Source organism: Mustela lutreola, chromosome 1, assembly GCF_030435805.1.
Source record: "Mustela lutreola isolate mMusLut2 chromosome 1, mMusLut2.pri, whole genome shotgun sequence".
NCBI lineage: Eukaryota > Metazoa > Chordata > Mammalia > Carnivora > Mustelidae > Mustela > Mustela lutreola.
The window spans coordinates 261,100,988-261,127,955 of record NC_081290.1 but is presented as its reverse complement, the minus strand read 5'-3'; the positions used below and the strand labels follow the sequence as shown (position 1 = coordinate 261,127,955).

The following is a 26,968-nucleotide window of genomic DNA, read 5'->3' as shown; positions in this document are numbered from 1 at the left end:
GCTGGGAAACCCATGGGAGAGGACAACCTTCCGTGCCCGGTGCTCAGCAGGCTGCCAAATCTACAACATCCACCACGGGGCTCTCTCACCTTCGTCACCACCATCCACCTCACTTTCTGTGTAGGCCTCGTTTGCATCCCCAACACCTGGGTCACCACAGACCCTCCTCACTAGTCCTGCTCCTCTCATTCCGGACCCTGCTGGCAGGTTAACCTCTGCAAATACTAGGTGGTTCTACTGACGCAAGTCCCCTGCCCAGAAATCCAACAGCTCCCCACAGCCCGTCGTGTTATGCTCAATCTCCTTCTCCCACCATCCAAGGCTCCAGTCTCCCAAGCAATATCCCTTTCTGAGCTCATCAGCTCTTCCTCAAGTTTCTGCTCGGCAGGCGAGTTGGACCCCTTGTTCCTCAAGCATGCCCAGCACTTCTCACCTCCCTTCTTTTGCTCCTGTAGCTCCCTCTTCCTGAAATATATACCCTTCCTCTCCTGCTGCTGAAATCTTAGCGTGTAACCCAGTTGAAAACACACACTTGAGGTCAGATAGATCCAGATTCATATCCTGACGAACCAAGGACCAGTTCTCTTGATGTTGAGCCAGTCGGCTAACTTTCCTGAGCCTACGGTTCCACACCTGGGATTTGGAGCTGAAGGAGGTTGTCCCAGTGAGAGGGGAAAGTGAGGAAAGCTCTGTAAGGCAGCAATCGTAGTGCCGTAGTGCCGGCCACAGAGGGGGCAACTACCGTTTCTCATGCGCTTTCTCTGTTTATTCTTTCTGGGTGGCCCCACAGAGCAGACTGTCCCTCCCCTGAGCCCTGGATCCCTCCGCCTTCTCCCTGCACTCTCCCGCATTCTGCTCCTTTGTATCTGCATTCACTCCTTCTCTGCTCCTTAAAGATAGCGACCAGGTCTTGCCCCCTTCTGTATGTCCGGCAGCACCAAGCACAGTGCATGCAGGACTCCGTAAATGCTTATTGAACCAAATTATCTTTAATTCACCAGCAGACAATACAATCTCAGCCATCGTGATTTATCTAGGAGAAAGAGTGGGTAGGACTTGGGGCAAAGCAATACCATTATCATCATCCTAATACCCAAAACATATCCCTCACCCAAAACCTACAGCTTCAAACAACACAGGAAATAGCTGACTGATTTAAGAATCTTCTCCAACACAAATATGTTTAGGTCCGGGTCCGTTAATGTTAGCTTGGGGCATCACTGTAATTTGCAGGAAACATTTAATGGTGTTACAAGTAATGAACGGGAAGACTATCCCCTTACGATCAGCTTGCAGAAGGACAACATGATGCAGGGTCAAGGCCATCCTTTGGGAGTCAATGGTGCTCAGGATCTTGGCAGCTGCAGTCCCCAGCAAAGGCTTCCCGTTGTACAGGGTGTAGTAAGTCAGCTCCGCTGGGTCCTTGGGTCCTGGCACCCGCTGCATCTTTACCATCTTTTGGAAAAAGAGAGGCCATGTTTACAGGGCATCCTGAACCAACCTGCAATTACCGGAGCGATCCGCAGGCTCTCTCCCGATTGCCGGAGCCTTCCGTGGCTACCAGGACCCGCAACATATATTTTAGACATCAACCTCTGTGTACCTCCCTATCACCAGCATCTCAAGAAGCCCTGCTATGGCTGGAGGGAGAGAAAGGGAGGAGAAAAAGGGTTTGAAAATATGAACATCTGGAAAGAACAGCTTGAGACTGGAGAAGAAAACGCTGAAACGGTGATGTCTTCCAGCCTCCAGAGAACTCTGGCCTCATTTGGAAATAGGCCTGCACATTAATTCAGGGCATGTTAGGTTATTCTCAAACAAGATTGCTAATTTCAAACTCCTGCAATTGCCAGGGAGGAAAGAAAAATGAACTTATATGTCTGTAATTCAAAAGATCTCAGATAAAAGCAGGACTTAAAGTTCCTTTTCTAAAATAACCTTTGTCGCCTTTTCTCCCTGTGCAAGTGATACATATTCACTACAGAAAATTTGAAAACACAGAAAAGCATCAAGAAGTGAAATAAAATAAGAACAATTTGTAATCCCTCCACCCCAAGCTAATTACATTATTCTGGAGCCTGTGCCTCTATTCTTTGTTTTTTTCCACACAAACCTTTTATTTATTATTTTACAAAATTACTTATCTTATTCCCTATATAGAATCACACATTGCTATTTTTCCTTGCATCCTTATGTGACCTTAAATGCAACAAAAGCACAAGTGGTTATGCAATGCTCACCTCATAAACTTATTTAACAAATCACTTTTTGTCAAACACTTAAATTGTTACTCATTTTTCAGTCTTGGGGCAAATTGATCATCATTATGAATATATAAAACATAAATTTTTATATCTACATAATGTTCTACTACATGCATACCTCATAAACTCAATTAACACTACATTTTTTAATGGTTTGTTATCAAGTTTTCACTACTGTAATTAACAACTGATAAACATTATGGTATAGCATTTTCCAAAGTATATATTATAGATTATGAGCTTCACAGGATGTTAAAAAATACTACAGAAATGTTTATAGTAATATTGTCACATCAGCAAAAAAACAAAAACAAAAAGAAAACTTGAAAGCAGCTAACAGTAGAAGGGATTAGTAAGCTATGGTATAGTCACACAATGAAATATTATAGAGTAGTATAAATACCACGCCTATTTGTATCAATATGGGTGAATACAAAAGTCTGATAATGAGCAAAAGGAACAAATCACAGAATATAAAATTCAAACACAGGCAAAACCAAAGGATGTCGTATTTAGGGATATACACACATGGATGGTTAAACCTCACAGAAAATACAGGCATGACTTAAAATTCAGAAGCACACTCAACTCTGATAGAAAGGAAAGGAGTATGTATAATCAGAGAAGACACGTAAAAGTCTTCTGGGGTAAGGTAAGGGAAATGTTCTTATGTTTTGGGTTGTGGCTTCCTTTTATTAGTGTTCTTTGAAGTCTACATGACTTGATACTCCTGTGTATGTCTGCTATACATAACAATTAAAAAAAGATACTACTACAACCCAATAAAAAGTAGGTTTTAAAAAAATCTGACCAGACGCTTCACAAAGGAAGGTTAGCTGAATAGTCCAGGAGCATACACAAAATGCTTAATGGGGAAATTAAAAGTAAAACCACAGGATACCACTAACCCCAGCAGAATGACTGAAATAAGGGCCGACAACACCAAGTGTTGATGAGTGTGAGGAGTAACTGGAACTCTACATCTGGTAGGCGGGAGTGAAAATGGTAAACTTTGGGAAAAGGTCTAGCAGTTTGTCAGCTAACATACACCAATCCTAGGAACTAGCAATTCTACTCCTACACACTTAAGAGAAATGAAAATCTATAGCCATAGAAAGACTTGTAGAAGAATGTGTATAGCAGCTTTGTTTATAATAGCAGGAAACTAGAAGAGGTCTAGAGGTCTCCCAGCAGAAAAACGGGTAAGCAAACTGCAGTATATTCAAACAAGGGGAGGTTACTCAGTGATGAAAAGGAATAAACTCATGAATAACACAACATCATGAACCTAAAAAACACTCCACTGGAGTCAAAAAAGCTTCACACAAAAGGGAATTTACTTATGTATATGAAGTTCTAGATCAGTCCAAACTGATCTATGGTGTGGAAATAGTATGTTACCTTAAAAGGTAATGTAGTCATGCTATTAATTGTAGAACCTAGATGGTGACTTTATTGGTGTTCGTTCTATAATTTTTTCACTTTTGTGTGTTTAAAAATGTTCATAATAAAATGTTGGAGAAGTAGAGGCATTACTAAAAATAAGGTTCTTTTTTTTTTTTTTTAAAGATTTTATTTATTTATTTGACAGAGAGAGATCACAAGTAGGCAGAGAGGCAGGCAGAGAGAGAGAGGGAAGCAGTCTCCCTGCTGAGCAGAGAGCCCGACGCAGGACTCGATCCCAGGACCCTGAGATCATGACCTGAGCCGAAGGCAGCGGCTTAACCCACTGAGCCACCCAGGTGCCCCTAAAAATAAGGTTCTTATTGGCACTTGAATTTACAAACCAGTGCGCTGAACAAAATTAAAGGGTTTCTTTACTGCAGGTGTTTCTAGAGTTTTTGGCATGCCAGTAGGCCTTGGGAATCTTCAAGAAGGGGCTACAGGATGAACCCTGGCCCAGATTAATGGGCCCACAGAGCCCCTTTGCCCCAGGACACCTTATAGGACCATTTTTCTGGACACTGTCTGAGAAACACTGTTCTACTCTCTCATCTCTGTGTTCACCCCTATCTCCTCAGAATGAACTTCCAGGAGTAAGTTCATGACCATCTAGGAGGCTCTCGTCTAAATTGCTCACTTGCCATAGATGTCATATCCATTTACTGTGCTTGGAAGTGCCCATTTCATTGCAACCTCACCAACACTGGATAGTACCATTAGAAATCTTTGACAGGTGAAAATGGTAACTTGTGGTTAAAATTTGCATTATTTTGATGGCAAATGGAGTTAAACATTAAAAAAAAATGTTTACTGGTCCTATGTATTTCTTCTTCAGACTCAATTTTTCAGATATGTTCACTAGAGAAATATGTTTACTTTCTAGACATATACATTTCCATATTCATGAAAGTGGCTCATCTTTTAAAATTATCTGAGCCCAGCAAAAAGGCCTCTGGGCGGAAGGATGATGTAAAGCTGCGCAGAGTGAGTTTTATTTGGGAAATTCAGGCATGCCCTTCCTGTCCCTTCTGGGAGAGGAGGGAAGGTCAGTGTTTGTATAGAAAGCTAGAAGGTAAATGGGCATTCAAGTATTTAATAACTTCACTCAATGTCAATTTCAATTTCGTAGCAAATTCTTCTTACCAAGATTTCTCTAAGAGCCATGTGAGGTCATCTAACGGCCTCTGTAAACTAGGGATTTGCAGAAATAAATCCCTCCTTACTTCACTCAGACTTTCTGGGCAGCTATGGGGCCACACACATCGAGTACTCAAAAGAAATGAGGAAAGACTACCTCGCTGGTCTCTTGTTGACATGTAGAATGTGTTATGTTTCTTAGGTTTACAAATAACACCAGGATGACAGGGTTGTTCTTTCTCTCCCTTCAGCTGAGGCAAATCCCATTTTGCTGTCTGAGTCCCAAAGGTTTCCTTTCTGTTATTTGGAGAAGCGTGAATTACAGGGTTCACATGGACCCTACAGAGGGTAAATCATAACCTGGCACAAGAACTTAACCCTGGCTTTACCTGGCCCCAGGCTGTCACAGATTGCAAAGACTCTAACAGAAAGCAACAAGTAATAGGACAGGGGGTCAGATTCACCAGCTGTGAATGGAGGACCCAGAGTCTCCCTCCGGGGCATGATGCTACACTCAGGCAGGGAAGTGTGTTCCAGAAAATGAGTTCTTTGTACTTTCAAAATTGCCTGGGGACATGATCTGCAGACAGACTGGAGTAATGGCTGTAATTTCCTTTAAAACGCTTCCTCTTAGATGGGGTGATATGTATGTATGTCTGGGTTAAGTTACACCCTCCATGGGGCAATAGCCAATCACCAGTTCACACTCCAGAGGCAGAAGGCTAGATTCCAATTAGGAAACCCACACAGCCACCAGCCCGGTTTCTGGACTCTGACCCCTTGCTCCAGGAGCTTTGCTAATTAGCATAACAAACATTAGCCATCCATTCTCTGCTTAGGTGAAATTAGTGGTATTCAAGATTTGAGGATCGCTAGAACATGGCTAGAGATGCTTCCACTCTGGCTTGAACTGAATCCAGAATCTAAAGAAGCTTGGCGCTCCTACCTTGGGATGGCCATGGAGTCTGACTGCTCCCTCTGAAGCAGACTCAGAGTCGAGTGCTTACAGATTAGCTGGGAGGTGCGAGGCACAGACTGACAGGAGGTGATGGGGGGGGGGGCAGGGAACTCGCGAGAGGTACATTATTAATCCAGTTACCACAGTGGGTAGCTAACGCTTAACTCCATGGGAAGGCTCTGGCAGACACTGAACACGCACATTTCGGAATTCCCCTAGCCAGGAAGCAAGAAGGCTGTCTGTCGTATTCACACCCTCGCCGCTCATGAATTCCCAGGCACTTCCAGCCACTTCCGACTTCTGGATCTCAAGAGTGGCCCTTCGATAAAGGGGCAGCAGTGGTATGGAAGGCCGCTGGCATTCGGTAGAGATGGGATGGGGATTCGGGCAGTAGTGCCTGGGCTACGGCTCCCTTGCCTAAGTCCCTGTGTGGTCCCCTGTCCGTTAGGAACGTGGAGGGCTCTGTTGGTTGAAACTGACTAATTAAGGATCACAGAATCCTGCCCCTGGAAAATTGGTTTGTGTGTCTGCCACCCACAGGAGTGGATGGCCCCGAGGTCTGGGATTCCATCCAGTCTCCCGAACAGGTTGGGGAGCAGTGCTTGTTTCCCAGTAACTTTTGTTTAATAAATACGTGCCCATGTACAGAATTTGTTTTGAAACCTTATAGCCTAGGAGGGAGACATTCAGGGGAATGTAGCTAACTCTCACCCTCCCACCGCCAATTCTGATGGTCGTGACCATGAATCCCCCAGACCTAAGGGCCGTGTTGATGACCTGCTCCTCTGCACGCAGCATGGTTTACTTGGCCCCAGGACGCTCCCGCATGTCCATTAAAAGAGCGCAGTGGCTCCGGCCACACCCACCTGTACGGTGTAGCTTCCCAGGGTGGTGGCCCGTTTGAACCGCCGGCCTTGTTGCTGGGACATCATGAAGAGCTGGGCCAGGCGCTGCTCCATGACCCGGGCAAAGCTCTGGTTGTGCAGGCCCACCAGCGAATTGTCCACGCCCTGGAGCACTGTGGAGGCAGAAGGCAGAGGGGCAGCTCAGAGGACAGAGTCCGCGCTGATGCAGAAACCGCGGCCAGCCCTGGGTCTGCACCAGCCACGCAGGGCCATGGGCCCTATCTCGAGTTGGGCTTGGCCATCCTTACCCAGTTTCACCCTCACGACAGCCCCAGGAGGCAGGAATCACTGTTTTCATGTTACAGACGCTGGAAGGTTATAGGGTTTGTCGAAGACCATGTAGCTAGTGACGGGCGCCATCAGGCTTCAAACCCACACTTATGTAACTGCAAAACCCAGGCTCTCTCCTCCATGAGCTGTGACACGCCTAATGCTGTTGTACTGAACCCACACCTTATTTAAGATGTTCTGTGTTGTTAGATCATATGGGAATACAGCCTAGCCGGCGGTATGACTAATCGCAACTTTCCCTGGTCCCCACTCAGAAGGCCTGGCTCAGGGCTACCCTCACTTCATCAGGAGCTTTGCGAAGTCATCAGGGCTCCAGCCTGCAGCTCAGTTCCTCACATCTCGACAAACCACCCTGTTCCATGTTCTCATCTCCCCCTCCTCTAGGGGGTCCTTTGGGGATGCACCCTAAAAGTGACCCACAGCCTCTCAGGTATAAAGCAGCTTAGCACAATGCCTGGTGCACAGATAGTACATGAAACTCCTCTTTCCAGCCCTCCTGCATGGCTGGGTTTCCTCTATACCCTGAGCTCTCTGGGAAGGTAAGGGTTAATGATGGGCCTCCAGGCAACAGCTACTGGATGCGTGGAGGAGACCCCCATGAACACCAGGAACATCCCAGGACTGAAAGGTCACTTCCTATAGGAACGATTTCCTTTTGCCGTCTACCCCCAAAGCCCAGTCCTTCCTCCAAGTCCTCTGGGAAATGCAGGGCACCCCAAACACACAGACATTGTCTCCAAACACAGTCAGCCCTGAAGTCAAGAATGCTAAAAAAAAAAAAAAAAATTCTTATCTTTTTAAGGAGACACAAACTTACAACAGGCTGGGGATATAATATAAGGTTTTTCATTAACAGAATTTATTCTACCACAGTCCAGCCAAGGGCCATTCATACCACCCATCTACAGGGATATGGAAATAGCCTGAACAGAAAGCACAAGTTGTCATCGTGAACACGTTCTGAGCAGGCCCAGAACAAGCACCGGGCAGCACCGCGATCCAGAAGATGACGCTGCAACTGATCAAGAGAAAAGTAAAACCCACAGCTGAGTCTCCGAAATTACTTCTTCAGAATCACAATTGCCCAATAATCCCCATGGAGGGCATAAAGCAGCTCTCTTTCTAGGGCCCTTGTGAGGGACTCCCAGCTCGTCTGTCAGCAGAATTCTTGCAAACAGAGAGAAGACAGGTCGGCACCATCTGCTCTGTGGCCAGTCCCGGAGAGGACCCTCAGAATCCCTCTGACACAGCTGTTAGGCTGGGGAGGGCCAGCTTACCTCCTGGCCCCAGAGAGGAGAGCCACGTTCCTGCAGCGTCAAAGATATGCCTCTAGTAAAATTAGAGAACCACTGCTGAAAGATTACTCTTTTTTTTTTTTTTCTTTTTAAAATCCGCTCCAGGGATGCCTGGGTAGCTCAGTTGGTTGGGCCGCTGCCTTTGGCTTGGGTCATGATCCCAGTGTCCTGGGATCGAGTCCCACATGGGACTCCTTGCTCATCGCGGAGCCTGCTTCTCTCTGCCTTGCCTGCCACTCTTCCTGCTTGTGCTCTCTCTCTCTTTCTGACAAATAAAGTCTTAAAAAAAAAAAAATCAGCTCTACACCCAGCGTGGAGCCCAACGCAGGGCTTGAACTCACAACCCTGAGATCAAGAGCTGAGCTAAGATCAAGAGTCAGATGGTTAACCAACTGAGCCACCCAGATGCACCCCAAGGGACGACTTCTAAGTTGGTGTCTCCTGACTATCAGACCAGAGCAAGAGTGGGGACACAGGACAGTCAAAGTGCATCATCACGGGTTACTCTAAGGGAATCCCAGTGAAGACTCAAGGGCAGACATCAAAGAAAGGGACAAAGACCCCAGGTGATGAAAAAGTTCTGGAAATAGGAAGTGGTGATGGCTACCCGGCACTGTGAATGTACTTAATACCACTGAACCGTACACTTATACGTGGTTAAAACAGTAAATTGCATGTGATGTGTATTTTACCCCAATTTTTTAAATTGAGGGAAAACAAAACCCAAACCAAACCACAGCCTTCAGGAAGGTGCAGGAGGCCATGGGAACCTCCCACAGAGTTATACGGAACCTACAGCTGGACAGTTCCCATGTGCCTCACCGCTGTTTGCAAGGAGAACGTGTCCTCCTTAGGAGGCAGCTGGAGAAGAACTAAGGGTTGGAGCCAGGGGTCTGGTTTTGCATCCTGGCTCCCCCCTTGCTGAGTACCCTCAAGCAAGTCATTTAGTTCCTCTGGACCCTGGTTCATCACCTGAAAACACAGGGATCATAATCTATTCTTGATTGTGTCATTAAGGAGAACAGATACTTAGAAACAATGCTTTGAGCAGAGAGCTACAAAGCACTTGAGATGATGCCCGTAAATGTTAGCTGTTGCTGTTTGCTCAAATGTGCCCCTTCTTGGTTAGACACTTTTTTTCCCAGAGGAAGAAAAAACTATGTTCCCAGATGGTGGCTTCTTTCCTTTCCCCTGAGAAGTTCAGCAGGCCTCGGGCTCCCAGGCCTCTCTGCCCACCTAGAAGGGTTTCAAAAGGGTGTGTGTGTGTGTGTCTCAGAGTGGCCCAGAAGCAGGAGGGGAGTTTGGATGCTGGCCCAGGTGCCCAGGAAGACAACACGCTTCAGTACATCAGCTGGAGGCCCTGGGCACCCACACTTAGCCACCACTGACTCGGCCTTACAGGAGGCGGGCAAGTCCCCAACTGTGAACATGGGAGCTCTCCAGAAGATTCAGGGGCTGTTACATCACTGGTCTGTTAGTCCTTCTTTATTGACGACTGCACTGGGCTCTAAACTTCCAATAGTCGGCACGGCCTGGTTCAGCTGCCTATATTGAAGCTGAATTGTTTTATGTGTCATTGAATCCCACACATTCAGAGTGAAAAGAACCAGAATGCTCAGCTCCTATCTTCTCACTCCACAGGGGACAGCGTGACATCCAGAGGGCCTGAGTGACCTGCTCAAGGACACACTAGGTTAGCCGCAGCAGGGCTGAGACTGGAAGAAATCCCGAGACTGCTGGGTCTGGGATATTCTGAGTCTGTTGGTGCACTAAAGACCAGTGGACAAGTCTAAGATGAGCTCTGACCTCTGTGAGGCAGCAGCATTAAGTCTGTGTCACTATCCTGCCTCCTCCATACAGCCCTGACCACAAGATCCATGCACAGCAGAGGGGGCCATAGGAAGTGCCCTAACTAAGCCACTGCTTTTCCACCAGTGAGGGACCCACGCTCCGAAGGGGGAGAAGTGTACAGAGGGCAAAAACATATATATTTTTAAAAGATTTTATTTGTTTTAGAGAGAGAGAGAGCATGCACATGAGCACGGGAAGGGGCAGAGAGAGAGGTAGAGAATCCCAAGCAGATTCCATGCTGAGCACGGAGCTCGATGTGGGGCTTGATCTTAGGACCCTGAGATCATGACCTGAGCCAAAACCAAGAGTTGGATGCTGACCTGACTGAGTCACCCAGGCTCCTCAAAACACATTTAATATCAGTTTAGTGGGAAAGCAGGTGGAAACACGTCATTTCATAATACCAACAACAGCAAGGACAGTTGCTCCCCATCCGCTGAGCTGTCGGCAATGAGCAGAAGACAGAGTGCCCATGTCTGGGACTTCTGGGAGCCAAGGGTAGTGGGCCACTGTTCAGGAGCTGTGCCTCACAGCTGGATGAACAAGGCTATCTTCCTCTCGGGTCCTAACTCCTACCCGTTCTGTAAATGATGGTCAAAGGCCAGAGGTGGCTGCCATGAATGTAGCAAGTGGGTCCTGAGCCCAAGGGAAGGAAGGAGGGTCATGCTGAGACTGCTTCTAGCCCCTTCTGCCGGCACTGACACAACTAGCCCCAAACATGGTGGCAGGGGCCACTGTTCACTCTGATCACCAGCACTACATTGGCAGGTGGGCAAAGGTGACGTCCCAGGATGACTTCGTGAAGGTTATGTCATTAAAACAGAGGCAGGACGAGACCCAGGTACACAGGGAGGTTGTAAGGACAGCCTGTGTTTAAGGGCAGGTGTGTTGCCATTTAATGGAAACCTCACAGTTCACAGAAGCAGAGACATCTGCAAAGTTAAAAAGCAGTGTTCCTGGTGGAGGAAACATGATTTTGGAAGTGTTATATAACCTGCTGTTTCAAAACTGCATCTCCCTCTTGGGCATAAACTCTGGGTTTTTCCTTTCTTTCGTTTCCTTCTTTCCTCTCTTTTCCTTCTTTCTTTTTTTTTCTTTTCTTTCTTTCTTTTGAGAGCATCAGGGGACTGGGGAAGGGGTCAGAGGAGCAGAGGCAGAGAGAGAGAATCTCAAGCTGATTCAATGCCCAGGTCCGAGCCCAATGCAGGGCTTGACTTCAGGACCTTGAGATCATGACCTGAGCCAAAACCAAGAGTCAGAAGGACACTTAACTGACTGGGCCAACCAGGTGCCCCTTTTTCCCTTTTAAAACACATTTCTTTAGTTTCCCTTCTTAGTAGGTAAAAATAATCTCTGCATAGCCATAGTTCTGTGGGGGAGAAAGAAATGCAATTTTCTGCGGGTTCAGAGCGGTCTTGAGCAGGCCTCCCTGAGCAGTGGGTGGGCTCCTTTGGTAGGAATCTAGGCAGCACCCTAGCTATTGCTGTTTGGGACAGCACGTGAGAGAGGGGATGGGGCAGGGTTGATGGGAGTGAGGTTTCCAGGCACACCCTCCATGACTTGTAGGATCTTCCTCCCTCTTTTTTATGGGTTCAATTGTATCCTCCCACAACGCATAGATTCAAGACCTAACTCCGTGTACCACAGAATGGGACTGTATTTGGAGACAAAGCCCTAAAAGAGGTGATTAGGGTAAAATAAGCTCCTACGGGTGGGCCCTAATCCAGTATACCAGGTGTCCTTACTAGAAGAGGAGGTTAGGACATAGACGCACACAGAGGGAAGACGTAGAGGAAAGACGGCCATCTACAAGCCAAGGAGAGAGACTTCAGAAGAAACCAAGCATGCTGATGCTTTGCTGTCAGACTTCCAGCCTCCAGAATGATGAGAAAATAAATTCCTGCTTCTGAAGCCCCAAAAGTCTGTGGTACTTTGTTACGGCAGCCCCACCAAGCTAATACCCTCCCCTCCACCCTCCACTGCCATGGACAGCTGGGCTGGTCACTTCCCCCACCAGCATCTGTCTTCTCTGCTCCCAACGCTTGTTTCTGTAAGATTTTGAGAGCAACTGTCTGGCTTTGGAAAAACACAAACAAGAACTTTTTTTTGCTGTTTCGTAAAGCTCAGCTGGCAAATGTCAAGGAGAAAAAGAAAATGTCACCCAAACACCCTCTACTTCCATCCGCCCTCGCTGTCAGGACACGCCTGGGCTCCACCAGGACTAGTGTAGGTGTGGGGCGTGTGCCAGGGGAAAGAGAGAAGTGCATGCCCGGCATTCCTCTACCTCTCACTGGGGTTTTGTAGGGCAGTGTGGAAAGGCCTACCATCTTTAAGTAAACAACCATTCCCATGGACATACCCCAGACATCCACAGGTTACCGCCATACCTTCTGATTGGTCTACATTTTGCAAAGAGGATGCCAGTGGACTTTATAGGTTGCTGTTTCGAATGTTTATCTAATAAGATTCACCTTCAGTGATATCTTTTCTTAGCCTTATTTACCCACTTCTGGCTCCATGGAAGTAATTCCTTGACATAAAACAGGACCAAAGAAAAGCTGCTGAACCTATCACTGAATAGCATGCAGTTTTAATTATTATAACTATAATAATTACTATTTTTAAAATTTTGGTGTCTTCTTCTGACATGCAGTTTAAAAACAAAACAAAACAAAACAAAACAAAACAACCTGATAGGGGGGAAGGAGAATAAAATAAGAGATTACCTGTAATTACCCAATAGTCTCTGGTTGTTTCTGATATATCAAGGTTAGGATATTCCAGCGCTAAAATGAAGAAGAAACACACCAAATTAGTTTCACAGGTTTTATATGCAAATATTATTAAGAAAAGTGGACACAGGTGACAAAATATCAAATAGCTAAATTTGGCTTTAACATTCTCAGGGAACTCCAGGACATGCAGGCCAACACTATCTTACTGTTTTGAAAAGTAAAACACTCAGTAAAAGGCTAACTTTCAGATGAAGAGTTTTCTAGGGTTTGTGGATTTCTGTTCTCTTTTTTTCCATCAAAAGCTTCTCAAGTGGAATGTCTTCATTATCAAGACTCACAGCTAGAAGTAATTCTGACTTTCTTTGTGAAAATTTCCCAACCATCACTAATGTTTTTAGGAATGATCATCTCTTGAATGGATTTTTCCAGTGTTAAGGACTAAGTGGATTATTAGCCAAATGTTTGTGACAAAAAGTCCCATATTTTTGCAGGTATGGTGACCATAAGAGTTAATTCATGGAAAGGGTTTAGTGCAGTGCCTGCCACCTAGTAAGTGCTCAATAAATTTTAGTTGTAATTATCAGAATGTCAAGAGGAAAGAAAATAAATTCTTCATGGCTGCCATGTGACATAATGAATGCCATCTTTCCTGAGATCACCTTTCCCTAAAATCCAGACTCATCTTTCCTTACTATATGGAAATTCACAAAAGCCTGCCATTAAACATTCAAAACAAATTTCTTAGTGGCTACTCTGTGCTAGGTACATCCACACACACCCTTTTATTTAGTCACAGTATCAAATGTAACCACAGAAGGATATAGAAGCAATCTTGCTAATATGTGCTTAAAAAAAACACCAAACCGTAACCAGTGACCTTGAGAAATGTATCAACAATTGAATTTAACAGCACCAATCTTGACTTCCTTTGGCTACCAAGTAAGTGTTTGGGTACATAATGTAGGCCATGTTGTCTTTGGAGTCTGTGCCTGCTGCACGGTAATGAGGGTTATGCAACTGAAGCGTCAGAGAAAGACAGGCCAGGGGACTGACTATGAAGAATTCATGCAGCGAAGTCACGATGCTGATTGCAAATGAGCTGGGTTGTGATACCTACAGCCAGCGCAAGGGCCGAAGGCCGTTCAACATTTGCTGATGGCAGAAGTGGGGGAAACCATCGCAACCCAGATTGCCACAGGGACAGATGCCTTATGGGGCAGTTACTGTCAGTTCAAAGGCGAGCAGCTTGGGTCCAAACCCCACGTTCCATGTCTCATTAGCTACGTGAGAGTGAGCATTTCGTGAACCTCTTGGAACTTCAGTTTTCCCCTTTGCAAAGTGGGGCTCACTTTGTACCCCCTTACAGGGTGCTCTATGAGGATTCGACGACGGAAGATATATGAAAGCTAAAGGCGCCTAGCGAGGACTTACTTTCAATGTGCAATAAACTTGTCATCAATTCAATCCTGGTTTATCACCAATTTCAGTTATTTTATGATAAAAGAGTTAGTATGTGCAATAGATGTTTGTTAAACAGAGAAAGGACCCTGGGGTCTCAGGGGAAAGGCAGCGTCCCGGTGTGGTGTGGGCATACTCACGTTCGGCAATGGTGAGCGGCGGGTAGGTGAGGTAGAACCCAACCAGCTCAGCCGAGAGCTGGCGGAGGAGGCTGCTGGCGACCGTGCCGTTGAGGAAGGAGCTCCGATTGCCGACCACATACACCAAAGTGACTGTCTGGGAGGCGTTGGATGTGCTCACCATCTGAATGGAGGGAAGGGGAGGGAGACACGCCCCATAAGATGAGGGTCTGTTTCATGAGGCCGTGGGAGAAATTTAGGCAGAAGTTGAGGGGGGGAAATGAAAGGGAGGGGCAAAAGAGCAAGGAAGAGACAAGAATAACAACACTCATCATTTATGGTTACTCTCTGCATGTCGGGCCTCGGGCTCATGCACTCATTCAAGGCTCACCACAGCCCTGTGAGGGGTATCCAGTTAGGACTCCATTTTACAGAGGAGGAAACTGAGGCCCAGAATGATCAAGAGACTCGCCCCCAATCACACAGATAATAAGTGATGTAGCCAGGATTCGAAACCAGGCAGTCTGACTTCAGGTTTTAACGGGTGTGTGTATCTTTTCCAGGGGCTACAGAGCCTCAGGTTACTTTTATGGTTCTGAAAATACAAAATAGAGCATAGAAATGTTACATCTAAGAGGGCTCAACTGCTCAGAGAAAGCCCGAGTTAGATTCTGGGGGAAATCTTTAAGTTCCTACACAGCTGATCACCAGCTTAGGGAACAGACAGAGTGATTAAAACCTGATTCCAAAAGGAATTCAGAAATATAAAATAGCCTCTTTAGAGAGTGATTACATTTCCTGCGACCTATTAAATTCAATATAGAATATGTAAATATTACTACGAGATGGTGTGGTTTTCTTCTCGAATTTTGTCGAAGTCAGTTTTTCAGTTACAGGAAAATGCTGTTTTCTGGGTCAATGTATGGACAAAAATATCCCACAGATGAGATTCGAAAAACAGATGCAGTAGGAAGTCATTTGATTGGGTGAGACAGTGTGGGCTTCTATCCTGGTGTCTGCACCTCCCCCTTCCAGATTCGCCCGCCACCCTCCCACCTGTGTTCTGTTCCAGACCCCCAGAGACAGACCCTTATGGACCACCTCAGTGGGCTCCTTTCCCTCGGGCTTCAGCTAAAAGGAGCTCGGGCAGATATGGGACAGAGGGAGGAGAGTGAGGTCTGAGAACCAGGGTCGGGGACTCCCTCCCCACAGCCTGGCTCCTGTAGGGGAACTCTGGCCTCTGGCTTCCTATAACTGCTCCCTCTCCTCACCTTGTCAGGCCCCAACACTTACAGCCTCTGGTACTGCACTCACCCCATGGTTTCCCTAGAGCCTGCCCACACTTCTGCACAGGGTACCTTTTATTAGACTTTTGTCAAATTACCTTCATCTGAGTGTGCCCCCTCTTCCCATAGGGAGCTGACTGAAATCCTGTCTTTACCAAAACTTTACACATCAGACATAAATACCCCTGCAACTTTCCTTTTAACTGCTATTTTTAAGACGACTGTCAAGAATAGCTTCTTCACATTCTTTCCCACTTCTCCCCATAAGTGGAAGTTTCTATTTAATTCTCTACCACAGAGCCTATAGTCCCATGATTTAGGATACACTGAGTCAACACTTCCGGTCAACTCTTTCTCTCCTCTCTGGAAGTATTTTGGGAAAGTGGTTGAGCCACAAGTACTCATGCCTCTCTTTCCCAGGGAGCCAAAAGAAAGGTGCTTCTTTCTGAACAATTCAAAAGACCTCTCCATACTGCCATCTGCGAAAATCATAACTAAAATAACTTTTCAACCATTATCTCTAGCGTGAACATTCTATTTTTTGCTTTTCAACAAAACTTAAGTCTCACTGGATCCCAAGGAAGCCCACAGAATTTGCAGTATAGATACCTCTACACATATACACTCAATCAGGTAAATTGTAACTTAAAAAAAAATTGTGGCAAAATACACATAAATTTCATCCCGTTAACCATTTTAAGTACACAGCTCAGTGGCACTACACACAATGACGGGGTTGTGCCACCATCGTCCCCATCCATCTCCAGAACTTTTCATCTTCCCAAACTGAAACTCTGTACCTATTAAACAACTCTCCATTGCTTCCTCTCCCAGCCCCCGAAAGCCACCTTTGTGTCTCTATTAATTTGACAAAATTCTACTTTTGTCTCTATTTTGTGTCTCTATTAATTTGACAAAATTGAACACCTCTTACGAGTGGAATCCTACAGTATTTGTCTCTTTGCGACTGGCTTATTTCACTCTGCATAATGTCCCCCAGGTTCGTCCAGGTTCTAGCATGGGTATTTCCTTCCTTTTTAGAGATGAAGAACATCCCGTCATACGGATATAAGACATTTCTTATCCATTCATCCATGGATGGACGCTGGGGTTGCTTCCACCTTTTGGCTCATGTGAATAATGCAGCTATGAATATAAGTCTACAAATATGGTCGAGTCCCTGCTTTTGATTCTTTGGAGTATATACCCAGAAGAAGCAGAATTGCTAGATCCTGTTTAATTTTTTAAGGAACCATGATACCATTTTCCACAGAGCTACATCATTTGAGATGCTTGCCAGCAGTGTCCAGAGTTCCAGTTGGTCCACACTCTTACCAATTCTCGTTATTCTTTTTTTTTATAATAGCCATCCTATAGATGCAGAGTGGCATCTCATGGTTTTGATTTGCATTTCTCTCATGATAAGTCACAGAAAGCATCTTTTTCGTGCACTCATTGATCATCTACAGATCTTTGGAGAAATGTCTATTTAAGCTCTTGGCTCATTTCTTTATGGGGTTGTTTTTACATTTTTAAGTTGTACGGGTTCTTTATATATTATAGATATTAGTCCCCTATCCAACATACAATCGGCAATTATTTTTTCCCGATCTGTGACTTGTCTTTTAATCGTCAGTTGTACCCTTTGATCCACAGAGGTGTTCAATTTTGGTGAAGTGCAATTTATCTATGTTTTCTTTTGTTGCCTATACTTTTGGTGTCCTATACAGGAAATCTTAGCCAAATTCAGTACCATGAAGTTTTTTCCTCTGTTTTCTTTTAAAGAGTCCTATAGTTCTTGCTCTCATGTTTAGGTCTTTGATCCACTTTGAAGTTAATTTTTGTATATGGTATTAGATAAAGGTCCAGTTTCTTCTTTTATATGTGGCTATCCAGTTTTCTAATACCATTGGTTGAAAAGACTGTCTTTTCCCCATGGACTGGTCCTGACACCCTTGTCAAAAATCATTTGACCATATATGCAAAGATCTATGCTTGCATTCTCTCTTCTGTTCCATGTCTATATGTCTGTCTTTATGTCACTACCACACGGTTCTGATTACTGTAGCTCTGTAATAAGTTTTGAAATCAGAAAGCATGAAACCTCTGACTATACTTTTCTTTTTCAAGATTGTTTTGGCTACTCTTGGTTCCTTGAGATTCCATATGAATTCTAGGATGGATTCTTCCATCTCCGCATTAAAAAAAAATCACCGAGATTTTGGTAGGGATCACACAGAATCTGTAGATCGCTCTTGACAGTACTGACATCTTAACAAAATCGAGTCTTCCAATTCATGAACACAGAGTGACCCTTTTTTTTCCTTGGTTTTAATAGTCTCATTTTTTTTTTTTTTATATACCGAAGAAAAGCGTGACCAGTCTTGGTGACTATTTAACACTAGTTTCATCAATAAGAGGTTCACAGGCCTGAGACCAAGGTCATCTCAGTATTCCCTGAAAGTCATGCCCTGTCCCCAGTAAAGCAGCCCCTACAGAGGGCACTGTCCTACTACCCCTTTACTCTTAGGCTCCTGTGGCTTCTGATCTTTTCTTTTACTTCTCACTCATTATGCCACATTCATTTAGCTAATGAGACCTAAAAAAGGCTGCTAGAATGGAAGGCTGTTGTTCTGCCTGCACAGAATCCATTCTCCTTTCCTCTATGAAGGAGATTTCCTCAGGGAAACACCTCTTCTCTCCAGATGGGTTCATGGGCTTTGTTTGAGTGGGGCTGCCCCACCCAGGTTCCAGGAGTGGGAATAGTCAGGCCTGGTTGATTGGGACATTTTATCCCCTTGACCACAGTTACTACTCCAGAAATGGGCACACAGTCCACATGGGTCCACTGAGAGCTAATCCCAGGATTTTTACTGGAATGCCACCAAAAAAAGCACTTTGGTTCCCGTAGACTGTGAGCAATAAGGATGAGATAAACCTGAACGTGTCAGGGGCCACCCCATTGGGCCGGAAGACGATGCCAGCCCAGGGCAAGGCCAAGTGACAAAGAGAGAATTTCTGGAAGAGATCATATAAGCACCTGGATCAAACTGGGCCTGAAGAAAATAGGGTTCGAACCTTTTAGTTATAGGAGTCAATTACTTCTTTTTAGTTAAGTCTTATATGCTTGGATTCTGTCATTCATAACCAAAAAGGTCCTAATTCGGTCTACTGTAATCTAGCTCCTAATACCAATGCCATACAAGTTTTTTTAAGTTACTTTTTCATCAACTCTCTGAGTAAATTAAATATTTATATGGTCAGAAAGAATCCCAACATGTCCCCCAAATTATACTTAATACAAAAAAAAATGGTAAGTTATTAATTACTCAACCAGGTTCTAGAATAAGCCCAGGGGGATGGTTAACATGTAGCTACATATATGGGCCTAGAGGGTTCCAAAATCCAGGCAACAAACTCCTCCTGGGCTTCCTGTCAGCCATGGGAAAAAGCAAAACAAGGTTAATGAAATAATTCACCCAATTATCCATTCATTTCGAGAGCTGCTGAAATGTTCAAGAACATTTAAATCTATTTAGACACAGTTTTCAAAGGGTCTGTTACAGTCTTTTCCAAAGACACTCGGTTATTTGCTTTACAAAGTTTCATCTCGTGGCCCATGACTATCATAGAACACAGAGAAAGTGTTCTTAAGGCCAAAGGCAACTTGTTTATCTCGGTGTCTCTCCCAGTGCCTGAATGAATAGCAGGTGCTCAGTGGGTCTTTGCTTCCTGAAAACGATCAGAGAATGCCAAGCCCGAGCCAGAATCATGCACCTGTGAGGATCACAAATCCAATTAGAAAGAAAAGATCTCCCACAAGGGAGCTGAGTCATACTTCTTATATAAATCTTATGTTGGTGACACGTTTTTTAGATCTTAATCTAATATGAGCCAAATCATAATGAGATACTTCCACATAGACTTTGGATAAATCTAGAAAAGGAAAGCTGCTTGTTCAAATTAAATTGTGTGCTTTCCACATCATATTGGCTTTGCTGATAATTTGCTTATGCTAACTGTCCATTTCAAAACTACTGGGTTTCATTGCAAAGGATTTAGTTCAGTAAAAACAGAGACATTGGGTTGTACAGTTAATCAGAGAGATTTGAGGGTTGGATGAATATCATTAAATAGAATCTGTCTTGGGCCATGTGTGGCTCAGTCAACTGTCTGACTCGATCTCAGCTCAGGTATTAATCTGAGAGTTCAAGCCCTACACTGGGCTCTATGTTGGGTATGGAGTTTATTTAAAAAAAAAAAAAAAGGTGTTAGTTACATAATTGCAAGAAAGTGGGTCTGAAAAAAGTTTTTGGTGGCATGCCTACTGTAAGTCCAGGAAACTGAAATATAGTATGCCAGTAGTGGGATTTTCCTGGGAAAAATTCATGTGTTTGCCAAACATTCCATACTATAGCACAGTGGGTAAGATTATGGGCTTTGACTCAAGTCCTTGTTTCCTTCTTTACCAACTGTGTGACTTTCTGGAAGTTTCTTAGACTTTCAGTTCTATCTTCTGTGAAATGGTGATAATAATACTTCAGAAGGATGTCTTGAGTTTTATGTAGCAAAATATTTGTAAAACACCTAGCACAGTCCTGGCATATGGTGAGCCCCAAACTTAAAATGCACATGTATATGTATGTGTATTTATTTAAACTAAGGTGATTGTTCATATGGATGTCTGGAAAATAACTCAAAGCAAATCACAGGATAGGCAAAACTTGATGCATTAGCTACTCAGAATCAACTCATTTTAGGAGACATCTGACTTATTTTATGAGACTATATCGTATAAGGTATATCGAGTTCAGTTTTTAAAGTAGTAAATATATTGGGAAGTCTGGGGGGCTCAGTCAGTTAAACATCTGATTCTTGATTTTGGCTCAGGTCATGATCTCAGGGTCGTGAGACGGAGCCCCGTGTCCAGCTCTGCAATGAAAATGGAGCCCTGCTTGGGATTCCCTCCCCCACTCCCTCTGCCCCTCCGCCTGACTCATGTGTCCCCACTCTCTCTGTCTCAACAAACAGACAATACAAAATAAAACAAAATAACAAATGTATCAGGGAGGCCTGAGGAAGCTTCTCCTGGGAAAATAGATATAAAATCCCAAACCATAGCAGGTTATAGAGCTAACAGCATTCCTCTTGTCACAGCCATACCGCAGACATCCTTATCAGTGCTGGGACTGACTCGACTCAGGGGGCCCCAGAGTGGCACCTCCTCCTGTCTATACCCCCTGCCCTAAATACAGAATTACATTTACACCAGACAGCTTTGAAACAGGAGACCAAGTCACCTCTTGCCAACATTCGCGTTACGCTTGGCGTCTGTCAACTACACCGTTGACGCGCCCTCCTTCTCACCTGAATGGTCAAGTTGCTTTTGGTATTCAGGACTTTCCTCTCAGCATCCTGGAAGGCCTTCTGCAGCCGCTGCTCCATCGTCTGAGCAAACTTGCAGGACTGGATGTTGTCGGACTGGCTCACGAATTGCAACACTAGAACCAGAGTAACGGGTCAGCACTCACCAGATCTCTGTGTCTTGGTCTTGGACCTCACCGCGGTCATCACATAAAACAGCCCGATTTTACATCCAAGAAATCGGGCAAATAAGGACAGACAAGGTTTGGTTGTAGCGTTGGAAGTGAGCCTTAAAATGACTTATAATAGAGAAGAATCAAAAGCACGATCAAACCTAAGGTCCCCTCTGATGGGAAAGATTTGGGGATCATTTGGTTGGACCATGCAGATATCTGCTCCAAGAATGATACAAATCAAAGAGAGACCACGCCTTCTATTTCTTTGGAGGGGGGAGAAAAGTCAGCTGATCAGCATCACTAAACTGGTCAAGTCTTTGAATTTCAATGGTTTCCCCACTCTCGTGGTTTGCCAGTCACCGGATCAGAATCACGAGGGAGCTTGAGAAAAAGATTCCAAGACCTAAGCTCAGAGACTCTGATTCGGGGGCATCTGGGACATGCTGCTCCGAAGCATCGATCTTATGGATGTTCAGGTCTTAACTGCTATTCAAAGGTAATACAGAAAAGAATGAAAACTATGGTGCTTGCTGCTCATAAAGTACAAATTATATAAACTGAGAAGGGAGGCTCCCGCAAAGGACTATTTCTAATAAATCCAGGGTTGGGAAGTTTAAGTTTATGTGCAAGGAACTCGGACAGTTCCTCAGCAGGGCCCTTTGAGGAAAGTACATCGGACTTTAAGAAATGACAGAACAGCTAGTACAGGAGTCTTTAAACAGGTGTCCTCTTTTTTTTTTTTTTTTTAAGATTTTATTTATTTATCAGAGAGAGAGGGGGGGAGAGAGCGAGCACAGGCAGAGGCAGAGGGAGAAGTAGGCTCCCTGCTGAGCAAGGAGCCCGATGTGGGACTCGATCCCAGGACGCTGGGATCATGACCTGGGCCGAAGGCAGCTGCTTAACCAACTGAGCCACCCAGGCGTCCCAACAGGTGTCCTCTTGATACTGCCCCTGATTCCAGAATGGAGGGGAATCCTTTCTCTCTGAGGTACTTGCCTGTTCTCAGCTGGAAGTAGCCTGCAGGCTGGGGATTCCATGAGGAAGCAAGGACTGCCACCGACTGCAAGTTTGGGGTATGCTGCTTCAGATCTGCGGTGACGTTGCTGACCCCGTAAACACCCAGCATTTCGATCACCACAGCAGGCAAGTACACCAGCCTCCCTTTGGTAGCATAATAACCCACAGTGATGTTATGAGAATGTTCCAGAATGTCCACCTACAAAACAAACAGACCCACAGGACTCGGTGTTAATTTCCACAGTACTTTAAGGTCTTCTTGGTATTTCTTAGATCCACCATTGTTGTTTAGCATGGCTGGGGAACAAGTTGTTCTTATTCAACAAACATTCTAATAATCCTATGAAGCGTATGTGGACTGGTAAGTCTCAAAACATCAGAATAAAACAAAACATAATTTATTTCCAACCTACATGGGATTGAATTAAACCTGAGGGGATTTTGTTGATTCCTTAAATGCCTCAGTATAATCCTGTGAAGACCAATGGTCACCCAAGAAGGCAGAGAGAAGATGGCAGGCAAAAGAGATTTCCAGAGACGAAAAGCTCGGAAAAACAGCTCTCTTATCACTTACGAAAATTAAAAGGCAGAAGTGATAGATGAAGTGAGGGCTTCTTTAGGACAGGTATTAGGTAGTCAATGAGGTGAATTCCTCTTTCTAAAAGCTAAGAGAAGAACTACTCAGACTTCAGTCCATTCCTGGCTCGTAAGTTGGCTCAGGACCTAGGTGAGGATGGGGACAGACTGAGGACAATCTCTCTTAAAACTGAGTCCTAAGAGACACTGATGCGCTGAGTTCTTTCTGACCCAAATGGAAAATTTTGAGGCTTTAGATTTTATTATTTCATTTTGCTTTCTTAGTGTTTTTTTTTTTTTTTTAAGATTTATTTCTTTATTTGAGAGAAAATGACTAGGAAAGTGGTTAAGAAAGTGACTCCCCGCTCCAATCCTAATGACCTTGAGGAGCAAGTCTCAGCTTGGGGATTATTTATTTATAGTACCTCTCTAATGCTGGCTAATCATATGTTGAATCAAAAAGACATGGGGGACATCAGCCTTAGAGCCTTCCTCAAGCAATAATGTCTAGCTTGCATTTACCAAGTTATTACCATTACTCTCATTTTTATGATTACCTTTTATTTGTGGCAAATGATCCCGAGTTCCACCAGTAATATCAAACATCCTTTCAAAAGTTTTTTTTTTAAATGGGCTGATTTTTAAAAAATGAATTCATAACTAATTGTGACAGTGGTCTGCGATGAAATGCAGAGAAGATAAACACTGAAGGTAGTTTGCAAACAACTAAGTTTGAAAATTACATGTCAGGTGACCAAACAGAAATACTCACATTTTCAACTTTCAAGTAGTTTCTGGTGCAGAAACCACAGATGCTTTTCATGAGATGAGTTTCTTTCTTTCTTTCTTTCTTTCTTTCTCTTTCTTTCTCTCTGTCTGTCTGTCTGTCTGTCTTTGTTTTCTCTCAGAGTTATACAAAAGGGATTGACAGAGAAGCCCAGGTGGCTCAGTCAGCTGAGCATCTGACTCTTGGTTTTGGCTCAGATCATGATCTCAGGGTCCTGGGATCCAGCCCTGTGCCAGGCTCCCTGCTCAGCATGGAGTCTGCTTGAGATTCTCTCCCTTTCTCTCTGTTCCTCCCCATCCTCCCCTGCCCCAACAGAAAGAGATTGACAATGACTAATAAACTATGTAGCAAACCTCATTTCTAGTCCTCGGTGTGGTTGTGGAGACCATGAAGCCGAATGCCAGCTGCAAGACAAGCCTCAGGGGGGAAAAAGCTGGACTGCTATTTCTAAGTGGTGGAAAGCGCCATCCACCAACTGCCAATCACATTTAGGGCTTTAAAACTTGGCATCAATCCCAAAGAGTGCAAAGTGAGGGTTCCATCCCTTGGCTATGCCATGGGAATCAGCTGACAGTTGTTAAATAGTACCTGGCATTAAAGTGTTTGGGGGAAAAATGTTTTATTCCCCTGTCTGCTGCTGGCTATTGAAACAAAGTTGGACTCAATTTACAATAATTTTTAAATGTCCAGAAATAGGGGCACCTGGGTGGCTCAGTGGGTTAAGCCGCTGCCTTTGGCTCAGGTCATGATCTCAGGGTCCTGGGATCGAGCCCCATATCAGGCTCCCTGTCTGCCTGCTTGTGATGTGTCTCTCTCTGTCAAATAAATAAATAAAATCTTTAAAAAAAAAATAAATGTCCAGAAACAAATCACCATTTACAATGCTGAGGAAGATGAAGGGGAAAGCAATGGACAGTTTCTTGAGAATTAGACTTAACAATAGCAAATACTTTCCCTAAACAATGGGATAATGGTATGACTTAAAACAGTATATCCAGGCTTGAAAAAAAAAAAAAAAAAAAAGACATAAGGCAATTAACCTCCATTTTCCACCTCAAAATTTGGCCTTTTTCTCTCCAGTCACCACATATGAGCTATTCGCCAAAATGAAGGAAGATGTTACTTCTGACATGTGTGGTCATGGTACCCAGAGAGGAGGAAAATCTAGACGTACTCGGGGTCCAAGAGGAGGATATAGAGGGCTTAGTTTAATTACAAAAGCGAGGGGCTTACGTGAGCCGAGACGTCATTCTGGTGGAAAGCCTTCCGTAATGCCTGCGTGAGCCCTTTGGCTATACTGAACTTCAAGGTTTCACTGATTTGCACTCTCCTCTGGGTCAGAAGGAGAACTGTGGGACCAAACAGAAGCACGGCCGTTAGGGTAAGGCAGCAGACCCCCTCCTGGGGCTCCCCTCTCCTCTCCACCCTCCACCTCCTGCAAGTTCTGAATAAAGCTGGTGACCACAGGTCCAACCAATGAGAGCGGCGGGCTGGGGTAGTAGCTCTCTCGGTCCCACTCAAGTCCCAAGAAGGGAGGCCTCATATTGGTGTGATCCTAGAGGAGAGAGAGCTAATATGCCGGCTGCACTTCATTTCTGACCAACGCTGCCTTTGACTTTGAAAACTGGGTTCAGCGGTGCCTGGCCCCAATGGGTCAGTAAGAAAATGCATGCAAGAAAATTCCGACAAGAGTGTTCCCTGACAGCCTGCTGACGTGCAGGCCCTGAGTGAGGTCCTGCAGCCTAAAACAGCCCTGAATGAGGCAGGGGCAGCCCCGCACCCTCTAAGTGGGACAGAGAGCGGGATGGAGACCTGGGGTGGACAACAGGCACCTGTGACTGAATGTGACAGGTGTTATTTGAAGGGAAGCCTCCCAGGCTGTCTGAGGCTTCAGGAGGAACATCCAGCCCAGACTTGGGCAAGGGGGTGGGGTTCAGGGAAGGTTTCCTGAAGCTTCCGCTGAGTCCTGAAGGATAACAGGGAACGAGCTTGGCCAACAGGAGAAGGACGCCCCCCATCCCCAGCCATTCCCAGCAGAGAGAGGACCAAGAGCAAAGGCACAGTGGTGAGAAGCAGTGCCCCTCAGTATACATGTTTAGGCTTGGTCCTGCTGGCTCCGGGAAGCGAAGGGTTTTCAGCGAAGGCATTCATTTTAGAGAATTCCGTTGCCTGCAGACTGGAGAACAGATTGGGGCGGGGGGTGGCTAGTCAAAGGCAGAGAGATAAATTTGGTTGTTGTTGCAGAAATAGAGGTGGGTGACGACAGCGTGAACCAGAGAAGGGCAGTGGGGACGGAGAGAAGGAGTATTCAAGGGTTTAGAACTGAAGGGCCCCTGCGGTGGGCCCGGTGTGGCTGGAATGATGGAGAGTGACACAGAAGTGGGGGAGAATGTTCCAGACTTCTGCATCTAGGTGGTTGGGGTGGCCTGCCTGTCAGAGCAGGGGGAGTGGAAAACCAGATGGTATAATTTCTTAAGAAACAGAAAGCAATAGTGTACTTTCTGCTATACGCCTAGTTTCCCAATTTCCCATTTTAGGATAGGGTTTGTCTTAAGATATAATTTCACTTAATCCTTTGTGGGGCGAAGAGGAAGGCGGGACTCAAGCATTCAGCATTGGCATGCTCTTTCAAATAACGTGTCTGATGATTTTTAGAGCAAACACTGCCACTGATGAAAGCGTCCTGGGCCTTCCTGGCCTGCTGGGCTGCCACCAGGAAGTGCAGCTTGAGACAACAGACACCACCCAGCTTTCTCAAGGCCTCCTTTTCAACATCCGAAGGAAGTCCTGGGCACCCTCATCACACAGCTGTACTTTTACTATCTGCCGACTGACAAAATAGCTAACAAAAGCCTTTCTGAATTCTGTAGGGCTTCCGAGATTTGCCATCTTACTAGCCAGCTCATTCCTTTATGTGACACATCCCTGATTTGTTCTGCAGGAAAACTTGCTACACGTTCATCTTCTCAGACCACCCTCCCCCACCCACTGGCAGAAGTGGCTTCCCCAGGGGCCTCTGATATCAGGACGGACCTCGGGACTAGACCCCATGTTCCATAAAGCTCCCCCTCTCCGCCATCACTTATGATAAGGACCAGAGGTTCTCAACCTCAGCACTGTGACATTTGGGGCTGGATGATCCTTTGCTGTAGGTTCGTGGGGATCTACCTCCCTTTCATGTCACAGACAGTCTCTGGACATGGCCTGATGCCTTCTGGGGGAGAAGGAGCCAAACTGTCCCTGGTTAAGAACCACTCATCTCAAAGAACTCAAATAATTCTGCTATGTCTCTGAGACCAGGGCATG

The 26,968-nt window shown here is 45.1% G+C and overlaps 1 protein-coding gene across 10 annotated transcripts in view; it reads right to left on the bottom strand.

Annotated features, from left to right (window-relative positions):
* Positions 1-26,968, bottom strand: part of KIAA1549L (KIAA1549 like) — a 261,414-nt gene that overhangs the window by 87,585 nt on the left and 146,861 nt on the right. For all 10 annotated transcript variants that reach the window (XM_059139243.1, XM_059139252.1, XM_059139261.1 and 7 more), the window contains 7 exons: positions 24,896-25,011; positions 22,279-22,498; positions 21,110-21,243; positions 14,478-14,640; positions 12,871-12,930; positions 6,669-6,820; positions 1,284-1,455 (listed from right to left, as the gene is read on the bottom strand). In XM_059139243.1, the coding sequence (XP_058995226.1) occupies positions 1,284-1,455; positions 6,669-6,820; positions 12,871-12,930; positions 14,478-14,640; positions 21,110-21,243; positions 22,279-22,498; positions 24,896-25,011 (1,017 nt within the window). The remainder of the gene's footprint in view (positions 1-1,283; positions 1,456-6,668; positions 6,821-12,870; positions 12,931-14,477; positions 14,641-21,109; positions 21,244-22,278; positions 22,499-24,895; positions 25,012-26,968) is intronic.